General features: G+C 43.8%; 1 protein-coding gene across 1 annotated transcript in view; it reads right to left on the bottom strand.

Moving 5' to 3' along the window:
* Nucleotides 1–18,306, bottom strand: part of ADAM19 (ADAM metallopeptidase domain 19) — a 47,179-nt gene extending 28,873 nt beyond the window's left edge. The window contains exons 1-6 of the mRNA XM_063292871.1: nt 18,296–18,306; nt 16,289–16,367; nt 13,848–13,924; nt 9,901–10,093; nt 8,231–8,296; nt 4,954–5,025 (exon numbers count right to left, since the gene is read on the bottom strand). Of these exons, the coding sequence (XP_063148941.1) occupies nt 4,954–5,025; nt 8,231–8,296; nt 9,901–10,093; nt 13,848–13,924; nt 16,289–16,367; nt 18,296–18,306 (498 nt within the window). The remainder of the gene's footprint in view (nt 1–4,953; nt 5,026–8,230; nt 8,297–9,900; nt 10,094–13,847; nt 13,925–16,288; nt 16,368–18,295) is intronic.
* Nucleotides 18,307–21,875: the final 3,569 nt, after the last annotated feature.

The following is a 21,875-nucleotide window of genomic DNA, read 5'->3' as shown; positions in this document are numbered from 1 at the left end:
TCCGGGACGTAGATTCTGCCTTCCCCCCATGCCAGGTCCTGTGCCATCGTTACCTTGTCGGGGTTTGCCAGGAACCAGGGGTCGGTTTTGAGGGCGGCGGCGAGGTCCGTGCGCATTCCCCCTGGTAGTTGCGGTTGGCTTCTTCCGGTCGCCGGTTGTCCCGCCGTCGGCTGCGCCGTAGAGTCGAGCTGCCTCCGCGCGCCGCTTCGGGTGGTCACGGCCATCCCCAGTTGCGAGGCGGATAGGACCGTCCCAATGGTGTCTGGGGCGGGCTCTTCGTCTTGGGGCAGTCGGGAGAGGGCATCGGCCAGGAAGTTCTTTTTGCCCGGCATGAACTTCAGCTGGAAATTAAAGCGGCTGAAGAATTGGGCCCATCGGACCTGTTTTGGGCTAAGGCGTCTAGGCGTTCGTAGGGCCTCGAGGTTCCGGTGGTCAGTCCAGACCTCGAATGGTTGGGTGGCTCCCTCGAGTAGGTGTCGCCATGTCTCTAGCGCTGATTTCACCGCGAAGGCTTCTTTCTCCCAGACGTGCCATCGCCTTTCTGTCTCGGAGAACTTCCTTGACAGGTAGGCGCATGGTTTCAGGAGTCCCGTGGGGTCTTTCTGTAGCAGGATGGCTCCCAGGGAGAAGTCTGAGGCGTCGGCTTGGACCACGAACGGCCGTTCTGGGTCCGGGTGCGCGAGGATTGGCTCCGTAGTGAACAGCGCTTTCAGCTTGTTGAATGCGGTCTGGCACGCGGGAGTCCAATTCAGCACTGTGCCTGGGTTCTTGGCGCGTCGGGTGTCCCCCACCCCTTTGGTTTTGAGGAGGTCCGTTAGGGGGAGGGCTATCTCTGCGAACCCCCGGGCGAATGACCTGTAAAAATTCGCGAATCCGAGGAAGCTCTGTAGTTGGCGTCTGTTGCGGGGGCGCTCCCAGTTTAGCACCGCTTCGACTTTTGCGGGGTCCATTTCGATGCCGTCCCCGGAGATTCGGTACCCCAGATAGTCTAGGCGCTCTTTGTGAAACTCGCACTTTGTAGGCTTGGCATAGAGCTGCGCCCTTCTGAGCTTGTCGAGGACTTGCCTGACTAGGGTCACATGTTCCTCGTGCGTTTTTGTGTAAATAAGGACGTCGTCGATGTAGACCAGGACCCCTTTGAACAGATGTTCATGCAGTACCTCATTGATGAGCTGCATGAACACCCCAGGGGCCCCCGCGAGTCCGAAGGGCAGTACTTTGTACTGGAAGGCGCCTAGGGGGCAGTTGAACGCCGTCTTCCATTCGTCCCCCTCCCTGATTCGGATGCGATAGTACGCCTCGCGAAGGTCCAGTTTGGAAAAGACTTTGCCCGTGGACAGGTGGGCGAGCATGTCCTTCACCAGGGGTAAGGGGTATTTGTTGGACAGGGAAGCCGCGTTTAGGCCCCGGTAGTCGGTGCAGAGCCGTAGGGTCCCGTCTTTCTTCTCCCGGAATAAGACGGGGGCTCCGACCGGTGAGCATGCTGGCTCTATGAATCCCCTGTCTAGGTTTTTATCGATGAACTCCCGGAGGGTTGCCATCTCCTTCGGGGTCATCGAGTAGATCTTTGGTCTAGGTAAGGGGACGTCGGGCAGTAGGTCGATCCGGCAATCCGTCTTGCGGTGGGGGGGTAGTTGGTCAGCTTCTGCCTCTCCGAAGACCTCGGAGAAGTCGGCGTATTGTTCTGGTAGGTCTGCTGTGGTAGCGGCGTTGTCTTGTGTGGTCGCCTCCGCTCGTCCTACCGTGGGGTTGGTTGTGCCCGCTGGAACTGGTGCTCGATACTCGCCGTCGCCGAATGTGAAAGTGCGGGTCTCCCAGTTGATCCGCGGGTTGTTTGTCGCGAGCCATGGCATCCCCAGGACTGCAATGGGCCGTCCGATGTGCGTGACGACGAACGATGTGCGCTCGGTGTGAGTGCCCATTTGCAGGGTGACCGGCTCGGTTTGTAGCGTGGCTGGTTTCCCTCCCGCTGTGGAGCCGTCCAGCTGGTGGAATGCCAGCGGCGTGGGGAGGGGGAAGCAGCGGAGGTCGAGTTTGGCGACTAGGTCGGGGTGGATGAGGTTTTTTGAGCACCCCGAGTCCACTAGTGCCGCGGCCGTGTTGGCTCCGTTGCCGGCAGAGAGTTTGATTGCTGCCATTATTACGGGGCTTTCGTCGTTCCGTCGAGGTGGTCCGCGCTGCTGTCCCACCGCCTGCCTCGCCACGCGTTTCAGGGCAGGCGGGGAGCTTTTCCCGCCGGCTGGTCGGGGTCTGCGTTATCCTCTTCCCCCCAGTAAGCGTCCCAGCCTTCCTCTGGTGTCGCTGTGGCCACGGTCATTCGGCGGTGAGGGGGCGGCCCCAGGTTGGGTGGTTTGGGGCTAATTTTCGGGGTGGGTTTGGGCGCACTGGTCGGCGGTCGGTTGGCGAAGCAGTCCACCGTCTTGTGCCCTAATTTGCCACACCTCCCGCAGGGCTCCCGGTTGAATTTCTTTTTTGGGTATATGGGGCCGGCCATCCCCACGTGTGGTGCGGGTACCTTTTTTCCGGCATAGTTTGTGTCTTCCGTGGTTGTCATGAGGAAGGTGCGGTGCGCGTGTTCGGCTTTCCCCGCGAGGTGGATCCACCCGTGTAGCGTTTCTGGGTCGTCGCGGTAGAGGGCCCATTGGAGAACGTCGCGGTTGAGCCCCCTTTTGAACATTTCCAGCAGGGTGGTCTCGGACCAGTCGCTGACCTTCCCCGCGAGGGCTTTGAACTCCAGGGCGTAGTCAGGGACCGTGCGTGTGCCCTGTTTAAGTCTTTGGAGTGCGCTTTTCGCCCTTACTTTGGCTAGGGGGTCTTCGAAGTAGTTTTTCATCTCATTGATGAAAGCAGGGAAGGTGGCGAGGGCGGGGGAGCTGGACTCGTACAGTTGGACGTACCAGTCCGCCGCCCTGTCTTGGAGTTTGATCGCCACGGCGGTGATCTTGTCGGCCTCGGAGTCGTAGGAGTGTCCGTGCCTCCCCATGAACTCCCTAGCGTTCGTGACGAAAAACGAGAGTTTCGTGGGGGTCCCATCGAAGAAGATGGGGAAGTCCTTTGGGGCCCGGGCGTTTTGCGCGGCCCCGCCTCTCGCTTCCCGGTGTGTGGTGTCGTCCGCCTGTGCCGTCTGCTGACCCTCCGCTGGCCCGTGGGGGTTCGGTGCTTCGCTCGGGGTGTGGGCCTGTGCGGGGACGTCGTTGGGTGGCGCGGGGGGCATAAGCGACTGGAGCATGGTCCGGAGTTCCGTCAGTCGAGCCCGCATGGCCGCGAGTTCAGCTCGTGCCTCCTCGTCCACAGCCCGCGCCGCCGCTGGGGCCGGTTCCGTTGGCGCGTCCTCGGGGGTGGGTTGCCAGCGGGGTTCATCGTCCCTCTGCCGCGGGTCCGCTTCCTCCGCCGTCTGCTGGGTGTCTCCGTCGTCCTCCTCCGTGTTGACCGCCGTTGGGCTGTCGCTCCACGCCCGTTGCTGGGGTGCGATGTGGGGCGCGGGGTCCTCCGCTGGTTTCGGAAGTCGTGCTGCTCCCTCCCGCGGTCGGGTTGCCTCCGTCGCCATCTCCCCTTGGGGTGGGAGCTGAGGCTCGGGTCGGGTGGGGTGGGCGTCCATGGCTCCGGGAGTCCGCGGTGCCTCTGGCCTTGGTCGGTCCTCCTCTGTCTCTTGCCGCGCGGCTCGCCCTCCTTGCCCGCGCCGCTCCGGCCTCATCTTGCTGGTCTTCTCGCCGTCTACTCCTCCCGCGGCTCGTTGTCGTCCGGTGGGGCTCGGCGAGGCTGAGTTTATGACTCTCAGCTTTATGTCATGCGCTGCCTGCCTCTGAATAATACTCAGACACTGGTTCGTGGATCAGGCTCTGATTTATTCACAGCGCAGTTACAGCGTTGGAAGAAAAAAGCTGAGAGTGACAGGAGCGCGCCGGTGCGGGGTTTAAATACCCCGCGCCGGTCAGCGCCCCCTCACTCGTGGTCACGTCACCCCCCTTTGTCCAATACGTTGCCCTGCCGGTGGGTGAGGGGTTCCGGGATCGCCCATCATCAGGTTTTCTATTCCTCTGCTGATTGCTGTCAGCTGGGCGATCTCCGTTGTATTGGCGCTGATGGCTTGGGTGTGCTCCGTGATCCGTTTAGTTATTGTTTGTTGGCCGTTAGTCGTTGTGGGTTGATGGCTACTTATCTTGCACCCCTTCACCTATTTCCTTGCTATTGTCATGTGTGCCATTGCGCTGATGACTTCAGCTCAACGGCACTCATGACAATGTGGTTCTATTAATGTTTCCATTTTATTTAATATTCACAAATTTGTTAATACACTGTTATAAAGATCGCTGTTGTCTAAAGATGTGAAGGTGCTCTTGAACTGTATACCAAAATTATGGAATCTACAGTAATTATTCATATAATTACAGGTTCCAAAATTCCGGTATATTATCATGGATGAGGGGTAAAAATGAAGATAATTAATTCAGAGTGGAAAGACAGAGTTATTCTGGATTTACAGTCTTGGATTACAGATCAGTAATCATCTCCTATTTTTAAAGTTACATTCCATTGATGCCATGGAAAGACTGATTAATATTATCTTAAAATTTGGCTGCATGAAATATAAAAATACATGCATTTTCTGAGTAATGCAACTTTTTCTTCCCTATAGTTGTACTTTCCTTTTTTTCTATTTCTCTTTTTCCTCTTTAATTTTCCTTTTTGCACAAAAAGAATATATACTTTTAGAAGATACATATAAATTGTCCTACAGTTGTATTTTTTTTTCTGTAATAGAAAAATTAAAATGCAACTCTCCCACAACCTTATCTCTACTCCTTATCTTTACTTCTTCTATCCATTTGTTTCTGTTTTTCTTTTCAGAAAATGTGGGAGATTACATGGAACAGGCAGTTAAATCCATAGCTTTTCCTGGTTTGTTATTTTAAACGATATAGGTTTTCCTGTAAAACATATATCTGATCTTACTTTATCTACATAATTGGCAGCCTCCGCTAATTTATTCTTGGTTGCTTGAAGATCATAATTATTTTTCTGAAACTGAAATGGGAAAAGAAATTCAGCCACAATAGTTCTGCAAAATAATCAGTCAGAATTATGTTACAATATACATTTTCATAAATAAATGTGCTGCCATTTCTAGTTGTAGAAAATATACTCCTGTACAGCTCCAGTTACTGCCAAGATTTGAAATCCAAGTCTCAGTTTATCCCATGGATATCGTAAGTCAAGGTCTGAGTTAGGAATATCATGACTTTTCCCTGGCTTCTGCTCTTCCAGCTCATGTTTAAATGGAACACTGACTCCAAATAAATTATATAAAGTATCCACATACTCATCCAATGAGTGTTCTCCTTCACTGTCTTAATGTTCTCAGTCATATGAAGTCTGAAATAGCCTTTTCATCATATCTGCAAAAAGTGCAGCCTGCAGGCCATATGCATGCACCAGCGCCCCAGAGTGGGCAGGGGCAAATACTGGCTGTAATTTTTGCACTTGGGGGTAGGTGGGTGGAAGGATTTTGAGTAAAATGGGTGCCTGAAGCCTTGCAGGTGCCTAAAGCACCCACTTCACTCCCACTACCCATGTCACACACTTTGGATCTGGCCCATCTCTTTTGGATGCTTGTAACAATCTCTACACCGTATTAATAGGCAAGAAGAGTGGGCATGATGGGGATGCACAGCAGGAAACCAGGCAGACTCAGGGCAACTCATCCTGTCTGAATGTATGCAAATACAGTACATTTCTGTAATTTGCTACAGGATGCTGGGCATAATTCATGGAGATGATGAGAGTAAAGTGGAAGAACATCTGGAAAGCTGCATCTGCTCCCCACCCCATGAGTATTAAGTGGGCTCTGTGAACTTTTACTTTGAAAAAAATGATGTAAGACACTCATTTATTCATTTTTTGGGAGGTAACATTAGAAAGGCTAGGGACGCGGTGGCGCTGCGGGTTAAACCGCTGAGCCGGCGGGGTGAGCTCCCGTTGCTCGTCCCAGCTTCTGCACACCAAGCAGTTCGAAAACATGCAAATGTGAGTAGATTAATTGGTACCGCTTCGGCGGGAAGGTAACGGCGTTCCGTGAGTCATGCTGGCCACATGACCCGGAAGTGTCTATGACAACGCCGGCTCCAAGGCTTAGAAACGGAGATGAGCACCGCCCCCTAGAGTCGGATTCGACTGGACTTTACGTCAAGGGAAACCTTTACCTTTACTTAACATTAGAAAGAGCTTGGCCATTTCTATTTAAGGAAACATAATTTAATTAAGTATATTAATTTATTTAATAAATGGAAAGAAAACATCTGGAATACCAAGAATGTCCTTTATTGTCCTCTACATCACACACATACATCTTCTCAGTACCTTAAGGAGAAGAAAAAAGTAATGATGTTTCTGTTCATTTCACTAAGAATATATTATAGCCATAGCTCAGCAACGCCTGCACAATTTTAGCTATAAATCATGAGTAAGACAGGATGGCTTATTCACTCTGAGATAATTGAATAAAAAATTATTAGGTATGATGTTAAGCATCTTGCGTGTGTTGTGACTATGAATGTACCTGTCAGCATGGATGGGAATATATACTTCTTTACATCAGGTGTAAATCAGAAGTAGGAAAAATAGTGTAAATAGCCAGTGAGAGAATCAAGTTACCCCAGAGATTTTATATCAGCAGCAGTCCTGTCTTTGGAAAAGAACAGGGCAGGAGGAAAAGGCATTGAAATAAAAAATGCATGAACTATCTAATATCATATTGGGAATGGTACTAGTTAGTTCCAGGTCACTGATTAGGAACAGATTCCAGGCATGTTCAGATATAATGTTTTTACATCCCTACCTATTGCTAATACACAGTACATTACTTAAAATAAAAAATAGTTTCAACATATTATATTGTTTTTAATACAAGTTGTCCTTGCTTAACAACCATTCGTTCAGCAACCGTTCGAAGATAATGGTGGTGCTGAATAAATGGTACTTACACCCGGTCCTCAGCTGGCTGGCCCCGCCCCCAGGCCTCTACTTCAGCCCCAGCTCTGCAGGCGCCAGCACTGAGTGCCACCTCAAGCCCCATGGCCAGCCACCCCAGTGCCACAGCACAAAGCCCCTGCCACCCTGCACTCCACAGGCCCTGCCACGCGCAGCTGACCTTCACTGTCTTCTTCCCACTGCTGATGAGCTGTGCCTGGCCTGGCCCTATGCAAAGCAGCTGCTGGCTGCACCAGGCCTTCTTCCTGAGGCTGCGCGTGCCATTCTCTAAATAGCACACACTGTTCTCACAATGCTTTGGAAGGCCTTTGGAAAGCCTCTGAGACCTTCTGAAGCACCACAAGAAGGCCGGGCCTGCTGTTCATTATCCTCAATCACACATTCACCTGTATTAGGTTCCATTAACAACCCAGCCTGTGAGAAAAGCCAGGTTTTTACAGTCTTCTGGAAGGCCAACATAGGACAGATGTGGTCTGTCCAGATTTCCAGGGGCAGGCATTTTCACAGGGCAGATGCCATAACAGAGAAGGCATGTTTCCTGGGTCCCATAAGAGGGCACTGTTTCGCTGAGGATCCCTGAAGCATGGCCACATTGCCAGATTTGGTGGGATGGGCAGATACAACTGGAGACAGGTGATCCTGCAAGTCACTGTCCCTGGCCATGTAGAACTTTAAAGGTGATTACCAGCACCTTGGATTGTACCAGTACTGTGTGCACTGCTGTGCAGCATGCATGTACAGTATTTCTTGCTCATTAAGAGACAAGTGAAAATCCTAATGACACTTTTGAACCTGAGTAATATAGTTCTACATCTCCCACATAACCTTTTTTATCTTAAGAGATTATTTGAAATCTACAGCATTAAAAATTCATTGCAAAGCTATTTGTGGGTGTTCATGTGTATGGCTTTTTCTAACACCCTTGTAATTTTAACTTATTTAAATTTTGAAATTGTTAATTATTTGCTATGAAGGATTTCTGGTTGTTCTTCCATTGACTCTGGTAGTAAGATATTTCAGAATGCTTTAAGAAAAGTGAGTTAGCAGTTTTTCGGTCTTCTTAGTATTTGCAATCAACATTCTCTAAAACTCGTTATATCTTTACTAATGGGATTTCCCCATAGCTACTTCTAAGATAACGTAAAATAATTGGGACTTTGGATCACTGATTTGTCCATGTTATGTGTAGTTAGGCTCTGATCTGCCCTGGCTTCACTACTAATCAGATATAAATGACTCTTACTTCTGCATAATCAGCTACTAGTAGAAGCTCCACATATTTCATTGACTGTTGATCATCCCTCTTCACCTATGGCAGAAACACAGGAAAATATGTGCTTGGGGTTTATTTTGGTCAGGTATAACAATGAACAGCTCCATCACTGTACATATATTAATTTTAAGAGAAATAATGACAGTCATACCTTGCGTGAGCAACTATTCATGCGACTATTCGTGCAAACTGCATTTTAAGGTATAGAAAGGAATTGTTCTTGTACAGATGATTCACCATGTCTCCCCTTCATTTAACTCCGACTCTCACTCATCTGCCACACATACACAGATATATACGCTACTAATTATAAATTACTTGAATTCTATTGTCTTATCAAGACATTATGCCTCTGTCCAAAACTTACTGAACTATTATTCTCCTATAAATATTAGTTCCTGTTGCTTTATCGCAAGTTTTAAATTATGAGTTTTTTATTTCACCAAGTACAAACACTAGAAAATATTTCTAGCCCTCTGAATTGACTGAATTCTGTTTTAGAAACACCCTTGGGTTTGTTTGTTTTTTTAATTCTGGCATATAAATTCTTAAATAAATAAACAATGCCAGAGTGACTATCTCATCCACAGCGTAAGTTATCAGAGCTTTCAGGAGAGAAAATGGCAGGTTATGAACCAATGAAAATATTTAAAAACATCAGAAATGAACTGGTCCTTCTCTGCTCACTTGTTCACCAACAGAGAGATGAAACCCCCTGCTCCACAATCCCCCCACCCAAAAGTTCACATAAATAATGAAAAAAACGACCACAGAACTTAACATTATATTTTTGAGCCATGAATCCCCAGTTTAGTGTTTAGCTTGAACATGCATTTACACAGTCCACTATAGGTAGTCCTTGACTAATGACAGTAACTGGGACCAGAATTTCTGTTGCTAAGTGATGCAGTCATAAAGCATGACATCACAAGACTGCATCACTTAGTGATGGCAATCCCGGCAGTCCCCGTTGCTGTTAAGTGAGAACTGCAGGTCATTAAGCGAGAACTTCCTGACAACTTCCTGCTGGCTTCCAACAACCAGGAAGTTGCAAGTCTCAGGTGGTTCACAAGTAGGCAGGTAGGTAAATGGCTGCTGCCGGGTAGAGGAGGCTGTATGGGTGGTTGCAGTGGTGTGCACAAGTGTTCAGGCCTGGGGGTGCTGGGTGGGGGAGACTTACCTGAGTGACTTGTGACCTTCCCTGCCAGAAGCCAGCAGGGAAGGTCACAACTGATGATCACGTGACCGTGGGATGCTGCAACTGTCATAAGTGCGAGGTGGTTGCCAAGTGGCCAGATCGCAATCACATGACTGCGGGAATACTGCAACAGATGGAATTTCGAGGACCAACTGTACGTACCACTTGTTCAGCACTGTCACAACTTCCAACGGTCGCTGAATGAGTGGTTGTAAGTGAGGACTACCTGTATTTCTCATCTTCAGCTTTTTATCCATTAGCATGGGGATAATAAACTAGCCTACATTCTCCAACTGCTGGAATGGTTTTTGGGATAACCCACGTACAGCGATTTGAATGCTTAAGAAAAGCACCATGGGAATCTTTATTCTTCCTCATCCCCTCTCACTCCCTCTGCTCTGATGCTGCCAAACACTGCAAGGTAGGAGTAACTCAGACATACCCTGTGGTAATGTGATTCAGTTCGGCCTGTCAACTCTGCAAGCCAATCTTTCATCTTTGATTCCAAATGCTCATTTCCACAACTTCCATGGGGAACTTTGAGATGCTCAGATCTGTAGATTAAGTGTTGCTCCTGACTATCAGGAAGAGGTTCTAAGACGTAACTGAAGTTGTTGCTTATAACTATAAGGCCACTGAAAAACAATTTAACAAACCATCAGAAGGCAGGGAAGGCAAAACAAAGGGAAAAAAAAGAAAACAACTGAACTCAGTGGGATGTAGTTCAGAGTAGGTATTTATAGGAGTGACATTTAGTAATATGGGACAGTTGCTAAGCCCATTTTGTTCTTTGATTTTCAAAGCTAACCAGGAATTTTTATAAAATCCTGTATTTTAAATTCTGAACTCAATAAGGAAAAGAGATGACAAGTTCTGAGAACCAATAATAACTTTCTGCTTTCCTAAATGGTTATAAGGAGACCAATATTACATTTATTATGATAAAACAAAGTGACCAAAAGAATCTAAAGTAAAATTAGTAATGGAAATAGAGGGCTTCATGATGAAGTCTAAGCAAGCTGTCCACTCTATGTATATTTATTGCTATTGTTACTGGTTGGTTGTTTTTAATTGAGTTTTAATTTTATGTTAGCTAGTCAAAGTCACTGCTGTGAGATGGGCAGCCATATAAATTGACTGAGACAAAGAATAAAAAAATGAACAAAGAAATAAATCAATAGTGTCTGTTATTTCAAGTTGAATGGTCTTTTCTGGAAGGAAGGCTTTTTAAGTCACTGAAAACTATTACAAATTATTATGATTACTTGGAGAGCTTCCTTTGAAAAACCTGAATCCTCTCTTTACTCAGATGCTTTTCTGCATGTTCAGCAACAAATAAAGATTCTATGAGAGGTCAACTGCACAGTCTTCTTTGCAGAATGTCACCAGATCTCTTCTGCAATGGATCAGTTGCTTTACACAAAAAGCAGTATTCTAATTTCTCATCAAAACTAGAACAATTTTGAAATAAAAAGAATGCCAATGGCATTGTAGATTAGAAATATTGCAAAGAGAATGAGAGGATTTCAATAATGGGAGATGGTCATGATATATTTTATTTATAGCCCATACTTCTACTTTTATAAGCATTTATGGAGAATTAAAATAGGAAGTTAAAAACATAATAAAATCACTTTCACTAAAATCACTTTCACTAAAATCAATTTCACTAAAATCAATTAACACTTCAAAGTTTGACAAAGAAAATGCCATTTGCCATTTTTAAAAAATACTGGGGTAAAACAGTTCTGGAAAACAAATTATCCCCTTATATAAAATATTCCATAGCCTGGGAGTCAAATGTGAGATAGGTACCAGGCAGTCAAGCTTCTGGCAATGGGACCACCTTCAAAAGATCCTTCCTGCTGATCTAAATAACCGGGCAGTTTCATACACAATCATGAAAAATGGCATCTAATTCTGGAGGTAAACAGAATAGCAATTCCTTCTCCATTCTGGTAAAAATTGAAATGAAAAGTCTACAACCATCATGATAACTAACAAACATAAAGCTGCTAAGTAGAAGGATCTTCATAAAATTCAGGCAAATGTGCAAAATGAAAGGACTTCTCAGAAGAGGAAACTTTACAACCCTTTTGCACTGCCTACATTCTCACTGATGAATAAGTGTGGAATAATGGAATAAGTGTGGTATTGTGACTGATGCTCAACTTTAGTTATGAGAGCTGTATTCATATCCCTCTAAGCTATGAAGGTCACTGGGTGGCTCTGAGTAAGTCACACCTCTCAACACAATCTGTGTCATGGTCGTTTTGATGAAAAGTATGGCAATTCATAACCAGTTACCTTCATCCAAGCTTGCTGCAGATAACACTGGCATATGGTGAATGATATGACTACTGTACATTGTCTGTAACATCGAAGATGCTCTCTCCTACTCTTTCAATAATTATTATGGAATGTTTTTAATGTTGTTCATTTATGGCTTGGTTTTTTACTGTACGCCACCCAGAGTCACATTTGTGAGATGGGTGGCTATATAACAATGAATGAATGAATGAATGAATGAATGAATGAATGAATGAATGAATGAATGAAGGAAGGAAGGAAGGAAGGAAGGAAGGAAGGAAGGAAGGAAGATGAGTGTGATCAACTGCTAATAACACTTTTGCCAGGCACATTTTCATACATGCAGAATGAGCTTTAGCCAATATTGCTGTATTCACTAGCTACTTCTGGTTTCTACAGAAAAAGTTAAAAGTCATTAAGTTTCAGGTGAGTTACATATAGAACTGCTTTATTTAAATATTAAGTTTTATACTTAAGAATTAAGTTCTGAGTAGTGAATGGGTTTTTAATGAGCACCAGTTTACAAAGCAAGAAATGTTGGTCTGCAGTCAGTCTCTTCTCTAGCTGTGCTTTTCTTTCCCACAAGATATAAAAACATATGCAAGGGTTTAGCTTCTGTTTATTACCAGTAATCCTAAATTATTTTGATATTAAAATAATGTGAAGGATGCTGGCCAATATATGGAGCAATTCTACTGTCAATCAAAAAATTAACAACAGCAACAACAAAGTACAACCTTTTGGCTGGAAATTTTGAAAGCCAGAGACAAAAGGGAGGGAGGGATGAAACTGGGTCACTTTGCACCTGCAATGCTTTCAATTTTGTGCAGGCCTTGTGGCTTACAGTATATCAGCCATAAAAGGCAGCCTTTACTTTGTTTATACATCCATACAGTTTGTTTACATTAAGGTGACTTGAGGTTATTGAGGATTTTTCTAAAAAAAAGACTGGCCAAAGCTATTTCCTAACTGGACAGAAGCCCAGCTTCCAACTGGTTCTGAAGTAAAGTAACCAAAAGGAAACCATGTCCCATTTATAAAAACAACATGTTTAATTTCTCAAGTGCTCTGTAGAGTTAATGTATGTTAATCAACAATAAAGACTCATCGCTACCCAGGGATTTTATGAAATTCCATTATTAAGTGAGAAGTACATACTGTAGCAAGGAACAGGCATTTGCCAAGATGGTTACAAATATTAAGACCAAAAGAAATATTCAGAAGATTGTTCTGAAACTAAGCAATAAAATCAGAATGAATTAAAACGGAAAGATCCTGACATTTGTTAGAACTGGGGATTACCTGCAAAAGCTCCAGAGTTCATCCTGATGTCTCCAGGGAAGCTTGGAAAAAATACCTATCTCAAACTCTGGAGACCTGCTATCAGTTAAAGTGGATAATGCTGGGCTAGACAGTCAATGATCTTATTCCAAATAGGCAAACAGGAAGAAGACCCTGCAGGTACCCAGGAAATGAAGTCCCAGAATACATAATTAATGTTTCTTTTTACAGCAGGGATAACTAACCTCTAACTTGTGGGCTGCACAAAGCTACCCCTAGCCTCTTTTTTTCTGACCCCTGAAGCCTCTCAAAATTGGTCTACAGAAATTTGGTACAAAACTCTGAAGAGTGTTTTTTTTAAGAAGTAGTAAAATAGGTGTAGCAGGATATTTCTTTAAAAAAAGTCAAGTTCCTCAAAACAAGTAAGCACAACCCCCAGTGTTGCCATCTCAGTGTGGTCCACAGTGGTGGTGGTGGTGGAAGAGAAGGAGGAAAGGGAGCAGCAGCAGCAGCACTGTTGCCAAAAAGCTGCCCATCCCTGCCTTGTGGTATCTGGAAAGAACAATACAAGTAACACTGAAGCCTTCTGAGCTATCATCCTCAGAAACGTAGGGATTAGCAGCAGACCGGCACACAGAGAAAAGCTGTCATGTTTGTCCATCTCTGTTTAGCTGTTCATTTATCTATTCTTTCTTTTTACAGTCCTTTGGTCATCACTCTATCTTTTAACTGCAAATTATGAGATCATACAAATGTCACTTTGTAGCCAGAAAACGCACGAAAGAGCTGGGAACTTACCGTAGACCTCTGCATGTGCTGAGCACCACACTTGATTCATGAATCCCCCTCACTCGACCATGGTAAAAGCAATGATTCTGAGAGGATGAAAGGAAGTGTCAAGCGCAAGTAACCTCATTCTGTAGATTCATTTATATTTCCCCACTCCTTTCGTAGGAATCCAAGTCAGTGTTACATGAAAAGACATAGAAGTGATCCCATTATGGCTTACCCTTTAGAGGTATGCTCATACCCTTTAGAGGTATGAATCCTTTTCAATCTCTCTCTCCACCCACCCCCACGAAAAATAACTCATAGTTGAATTGTCCATAATAGCTGGGTTTCCCAGATTTGTCTAAACCATAAGACAGTTACTTTGGTTTTGTCTTAGCATCTTGTTTGAACCCAACCATTTGGAGTTATTAAATAAAAAACACTTAATCTAAACATGGCTTAGCAAAATGTTTGAACAATGACTAGGTTCAGCATCATACTCTACCATACATTATATTATGAATTAGTATGGTATGTGAGCCCAATGTTAGGTTCTTATGCATACCCTCATTTGATTTGTAACTCCTGGAAGTCATTTTCTGGGGGAGGGGAAAACTAATTTGGCAGCCTATTTCTACTTTGAGAGCAAGAGAGAGAGAGAGACAGCAAGAGAGTTATATGTACTAATGCATTTATTATTCTACTGAGCAAAACTGTTGGAGATCTCAGCCTGAAGAGCAGAATCAGTGTACGCTGAAGTCAGGAAGAATCTTCTGGCTGAACATTTTTACATACTTCTGGAAGAGCTAGTATCCTACAGTTTTCTTTTTAAGAAAAACCACAAACATACTATGAAATCATAAAGCTATACTGCATAGATTCCAATAATGAAAAACAGCAAAAAAAAATAAATCTACAACTCAACAGCCATTACAATTCTGCACAGTCAGCTTCTTTTAGGAAACTACAGTAGAGAACAATATCAAGAAAGATGGTATCTGTTATTAAGAACATTTATTTGTAAACCATCTAATTCACTATCTGAAGTGCTAGCCAGTCAACATTTTTCCAGTCAGTTAATTCAGGAGAGAGGTCCTGATGGACATGAGCCAGCTGGCATAAGTTAGTTTTGGAAGGCCCTGAGAGGATAACAAGCTTTCAGATCCCACTTAGCAGAGGGCAGTAGTTGAGAGATCAGCTCCTGGAGGATATCCATTTTTAAGCTCATGAGCACTTCTAGAATAGATGTCTCTGTTCCAGGATGGAGCTTAGAAAGTACAGACAACATATACTGATTTAGAACCTGGGATTTTCATGTATGAATACTTTGCTATTGAGGCAAAAGGAAAGGTTGTAGCCAATCTCTTCAGTTTTATGACTGGAAGAGTCCTGCACAGAAAGGAACAAGGGGTAGGGTGGGTGTCAGGCATGGGCAGGAACATAGACAGATATTACACGGGGAGGAAGTGCAAGTGAAGAGGTGAGGACATGGCAATCAGAAAGAATGCACATTATAGCATGGCACCTTCTCAGTCTAGCTGCACAGCTCTAGCAGTTGGTTCACCGTTTTTTGCCACTGTAATTCAGTGGCCCATCAGCATATCACTGCAATTCAGCACGGCACTAGAGGCACCAATGAAGTTCATTGCCAACTTTGTATGGCTTTCCAAGGACCATATCCAAATTGCAAACCAATTCTACATAGTTATGGATCACTGCAGTTGTACAGCACTGTATGGGGCTGTTCATCATTACAATGAACAGTTACAAACGAACATTTCAGTGCATTCTGTGAAACAACATCTGGAAAACTGCTAATGTAGTATGTAGTGGATTACGAGAGTTTTGCATTTTAAGATAAAGTCACAGTTTTTCATAAGCAGCAATGTCTTCTAGAATTTGTCCAGCTTTAAATGGAATAGAACATATTTCTATTTTGGCTATTTCAGATATTCTGTCTCACTTGAAATTTATTTATTTATTTATTTATTTATTAATTATTGGTATTTCTATGTTTCAGTACTCCAAAATGGCTCTGGGCAGTGAAGAAATAAAAATACTGTGGCTTATTATATTTACCCACAGGAAGATAATTATGCTAGTGAAGAAATGAACTGAACAGAGACGGCTGCATTTGTAAAAACTGTAGCAGCCACAATCATAATTCTCATAACAAGATTCTTATTCAATCACTACTTTCATCAAATAACACACTTAGCAATGATCTCAGCAGGAAGGATGCAAAGGACCAATGGATGTTTCCTTATTTACTCCCCCAGCTTTTAATCAGAGTATATTTGAACTTGTTCCCTTGATCATTTCTTCTCCTACTCCTTTGTGCCTCCAAACCAATTTTTTCAGAGTCCCAATCAAGACTAGGACATTACTCCATGTAAAGCCTATCAAAGCTGGAACCAGGATTATGTTTCCAAGTGGATCTGTTTCATGAAATTATGTTGAATACTCACTGTCTTGTTCAAGGAGATGGTTTGGGCTGTTCCAATTTTGGTATAATGAGTTTCAGTGTAGTCTGGTGCAAAGAGATCCCTAGTAGCAGAAATTAAGAAACAGGGAAGGGGGGTGGGTGCAGGAGAGGAGAAAATAATATAGTAGGTTATAATTTGAATAGCCATGTGTATGAAGTCTTGCTATTCTACTTCATCAATAACTTGTGCTAACATTTTTAAAAAGTTGTCTATTAGATTCATAAAAAATTTAGACTGAACCTGTCTAAAGTTGTGACATAGTCAATAAATGTCAACATTATGTGCTGAAACAAATGGCAAGATGAAGTAAAACCAATGCAGCAGGTGAAAAATAGTGTTCTTAAAACTGTGTTGGACATCTGATTCCCTGTGGTCAAGCTGACACTTCAACGATCCCCATGATGCAATATGAGATGGAAAGAAAAATGTCCTTCTCTCCACTCCTTTCATACCATTCATAATTCTATAAACATGTGATTGTTCATGTCATTAAACAGCCTCCAGTAAGTTACTGATTCTCCACCTCATGCATTCATAGAAAAGATGAGAGAAACATAAGCATTTTGCACACTAAATGTGCTCTAGAGATACTTCAGGTTAATGGATGAGTCATGGAAGCTTTTATCCTCTCACTGTGAGACTCTAACAAGACTAATTTTGCTTTTCCCTGCCTGTTGTTGTTAATAGAGGTCAGTCTATCACGTTGCATCTGCAGACTATGGATAATCAAAACAGCCACAAACAAAGCTGCCAAATAAGCTCAGTAATATATCCTGTGCTACCAAAGGTCTGGACAGCATGCATCTTCAAGAATCAATTACTTTGCCAATTGTATTACCTGTCTGGAAAATGACATTAGCAATTAGCAAAAAACAGTGGTCAGGAGAATGACTGAGCCAAGGTTGCTTTCTATTGGAGTGGTAAAACTAAATGCAGTTAAACTTTATTTTTACTTCTGAACCCCACTGATCTGCATTTATTCAGGCTCAGAATCTGCTTATCTAACTATTACCCACATCTGCTTATTTAAATGTATGCAAATTTACTACATTTTCCACATATACCCATAACTGAATCTTATTTGAATATCTTTGCTCTCTTCCAATGTCCAGCTTCCAAACAAATGAGGATGGCTGAATTGCACTTCAACAGTGTGATGCTGTTAAGGGCAGTATATGTGCAAGTAATATTGTTTATATATTCCTTATCTTGTCTTTCTATCACTTCATTTCCCTTTATTGTTCTCTAGCCTATGATGCCATTCTTTAGACTATAAAAGAAACAGGAAATATTGGGATTATTAACAATGAACAAACAAAACTGCACCATCTGATTTCTATTCTACTAACACAAACTTAATGTTAATAGTAATCAAGACAGTTTTCGGGGTGATATCAAAATGATTAAGACTGGTCCCAGATGAGAGAGAGCCACTTTCATAGCGCTACCATTTTCCTTCTGCTTAGATATCTAGTAAACTAAAATGTAGTTGACAAAATGTCTTGCTACTGTCAATTTTACAACTAAAAAAAAGAAGAAGCCAGTCTTTTTTATTAAAGCTACTTTTGAGAGAGAATTTAGGAGGACACATTTCCACTTCTACAGCACTGTCCTTTTATCGGTTATAGAATAAATACTGTATAATGAATAGATCTAACAAAAGCTGGAATAACTGCCCAAGCCCCATAGTAGGAGGATGCCCCATCCAAAGTTTGGTGCACTAGTGAAATTATCTGAAGGCACTAAAAATAACCAAAATACCTCTATATAACCATGAGAGTAATTCCAACATTTTGGGTTTTCCAACATGGACCTGCTTACTAGATGTTAGAATTCAGTAGACAAAATCAAATAGAAGAAACAAATTCCATTGGCACCAGCTGCAATAAGAAAAAAGGCTGGGGGCTCAAATGATATTTCTGGATTAAGGGGACCTCCCACCTTCCATATCACTATAGCTCCTCTGTCCCTGTGCCATTGCCTCCCTACTTTCTGCCCATCGTCTTTGTATTCCTTTTCAGATGTCCTAGCTCCTTCACTGCCCTTCCTCCCCAGCCTCTACCTCTAATTACTTGAGGTCATCAAGAAGCTGTCACTTTAATGTTGTAAAGGGCTTACTGTTTGGTGCTCTGCTATCTCCAACCATGATCATCATTTTCATTTGCCCAAAGTACCTCTGAGCTCCCTTCAGCAAAGGATCGTTACCTTCTCATGGTGCTGGAGCTTGAGCACCTCAATGATGCCATGAGCTAAACCGTGAAGGGCCACCCAAGATGGGAAGGTCATGACAGAGAGGTCAGACTAAATGTGATCCCTGGGGAAGGTAATGGCGACCCACCCCAGTATTCTTGCCGTGAAAACTAAATGGATCACTACAACCAGAGATATGTCGGTATACCATTGGAAGATGAGACCCCCAGGTCGGAAGATGGACAAAATGCTACTGGGGAGGAACAGAGGATGAGTTCAACTAGCCCCAGACGTGATGACACAGCTAGCTCAAAGCCGAAAGGACGGCTAGCGGCTGACGGTGCTGGTGGTGAACGGTGAATCCGATGTTCTAAGGATCAACACACCATTGGAACCTGGAATGTAAGATCTATGAGCCAGGGCAAATTGGATGTGATTATTGGTGAGATGTCAAGATTAAAGATAGACATTTTGGGCATCAGTGAACTGAAATGGACTGGAATGGGCCACTTCACATCAGATGACCACAGATCTACTACTGTGGACAAGAGGACTACAGAAGAAATGGAGTAGCCTTCATAATTAATAGTAAAGTAGCTAAAGCAGTGCTTGGATACAACCCAAAAAACGATAGAATGATCTCAATTCGAATTCAGGGCAAGCCATCTAACATCACAGTGATCCAAATATACACCCCAACTACAGATGCTGCAGAAGCTGAAGTAGAGCAGTTCTATGAGGATCTGCAGCACTACTGGACAACTCGCCTAAAAGAGATGTTATTTTCATCACGGGAGACTGGAATGCTAAGGTGGGCAGTCAAATGACACCTGGAATTACAGGTAAGCATGGCCTGGGAGAACAAAATGAAGCAGGACATAGGCTGATAGAATTTTGCCAAGACAACTCACTCTGCATAACAAACACTCTCTTCCAAAAACCTAAGAGACGGCTTTATACATGGACTTCACCAGATGGACAACACCGAAATCAGATTGACTACATCCTTTGCAGACAAAGGTGGTGGACATCTATACAGTCGGTAAAAACAAGACCTGGAGCTGACTGTAGTTCAGATCATGAACTTCTTGCATAATTTAGGATCAGACTAAAGAGATTAGGGAAGACCCACAGATCAGCTAGATATGAGCTCACTAATATTCATAAGGAATATGCAGTGGAGGTGAAGAATCGATTTAAGGGACTGGACTTAGTAGATAGGGTCCCGGAAGAACTCTGGACAGAAGTTCGCAACATTGTTCAGGAGGCAGCAACAAAATACATCCCAAAGAAAGAGAAAACCAAGAAGGCAAAATGGCTGTCTGCTGAGACACTAGAAGTAGCCCAAGAAAGAAGGAAAGCAAAAGGCAACAGTGATAAGGGGAGATATGCCCAATTAAATGCAAAATTCCAGAGGTTAACCAGAAGAGATAAGGAATTGTTTTTAAACAAGCAATGCGTGGAAGTGGAAGAAGACAATAGAATAGGAAAGACAAGAGACTCTTCCAGAAAATTAGAAACATCGGAGGTAAATTCCAGGCAAAAATGGGTATGATCAAAAACAAAGATGGCAAGGACCTAAGAGAAGAAGAAGAGATCAAGAAAAGGTGGCAAGAATATACAGAAGACCTGTATAGGAAGGATAACAATATCGGGGATAGCTTTGACGGTGTGGTCAGGGAGCTAGAGCCAGACATCCTTAAGAGTGAGGTTGAATGGGCCTTAAGAAGCATTGCTAATAAAAAGGCAGCAGGAGACACAGCATCCCAGCTGAACTATTCAAAATCTTGCAAGATGATGCTGTCAAGGTAATGCATGCTATATGCCAGCAAATTTGGAAAACACAAGAATGGCCATCAGATTGGAAAAAATCAACTTATATCCCCATACCAAAAAAGGGAAACACTAAAGAATGTTCAAACTGTCGAACAGTGGCACTCATTTCACATGCCAGTAAGGTAATGCTCAAGATCCTGCAAGGTAGACTTCAGCAATTCATGGAGCGAGCATTGCCAGATGTACAAGCTGGGTTTAGAAAAGGCAGAGGAACTAGGGACCAAATTGCCAATATCCGCTGGGTAATGGAAAAAGCCAGGGAGTTTCAGAAAAACATCTGTTTCTGTTTGATTGACTATTCTAAAGCCTCTGACTGTGTGAACCATAACAAATTGTGGGAAGTTCTTAGTGGTATGGGGATACCAAGTCATCTTGTTTGCCTCCTGAAGAATCTGTATAACGACCAAGTAGCAACAGTAAGAACAGACCACAGAACAACGGACTGGTTTAAGATTGGGAAAGGAGTATGGCAGGGCTGTATGCTCTCACCCTACCTATTCAACTTGTATGCAGAACACATCATGCGACATGCTGGGCTTGAGGAATCCAAGGCTGGAGTTAAAATCCCTGGAGGAAACATTAACAATCTCAGATATGCAGATGATACCACTTTGATGGCTGAAAGCAAAGAGGAACTGAGGAGCCTTATGATGAAGGTGAAAGAAGAAAGTGCAAAAGCTGGCTTGAAGCTAAACCTCAAAAAAACCAAGATTATGGCAACCAGCTTGATTGATAACTGGCAAATAGAGGGAGAAAACATAGAAGCAGTGAAAGACTTTGTATTTCTAGGTGCGAAGATTACTGCAGATGCTGACTGCAGTCAGGAAATCAGAAGACGCTTAATCCTTGGGAGAAGAGCAATGACAAATCTCGACAAAATAGTTAAGAGCAGAGACATCACACTGACAATGAAGGTCCGCATAGTTAAAGCAATGGTGTTCTGTGTAGTAACATATGGCTGCGAGAGCTGGATCATAAGGAAGGCTGTGAGAGGGAAGATAGATGCTTTGGAACTGTGGTGTTGGAGGAAAATTCTGAGAGTGCCTTGGACTGCAGGAAGATCAAACTAGTCCATCCTCCAGGAAATAAAGCCAGACTGCTCACTTGAGGGAATGGTATTAAGGGCAAAACGGAAATACTTTGGCCACATAATGAGAAGACAGGGTACCCTGGAGAAGATGCTGATGCTAGGGAGAGTGGAAGGCAAAAGGAAGAGGGGCCGACCAAGGGCAAGGTGGATGGATGATATTCTAGAGGTGACGGACTCGTCCCTGGGCGAGCTGGGGGTGTTGACGACCGACAGGATGCTCTGGGGTGGGCTGGTCCATGAAGTCACGAAGAGTCGGAAGCGACTAAACGAATAAACAACAACAACCTCTGAGCTCCACATTTGGCTCACAGCCCACAGAGAATCTGAACACATAAAAATGGTGGCTGCACCATTTGCTGCACTGCATGTTCATTTAACTACTAAACATCTATTTTAAAAGATGTTGTGTAGCAACCTGCAGCACTTTAGACAGGTACCTGTTTCCTGTCCCAT

Source organism: Candoia aspera, chromosome 2, assembly GCF_035149785.1.
Source record: "Candoia aspera isolate rCanAsp1 chromosome 2, rCanAsp1.hap2, whole genome shotgun sequence".
NCBI classification, from domain to species: domain Eukaryota; kingdom Metazoa; phylum Chordata; class Lepidosauria; order Squamata; family Boidae; genus Candoia; species Candoia aspera.
The sequence above is the reverse complement of the archived record's forward strand: the minus strand, read 5'-3'. Positions and strand labels throughout refer to the sequence as shown.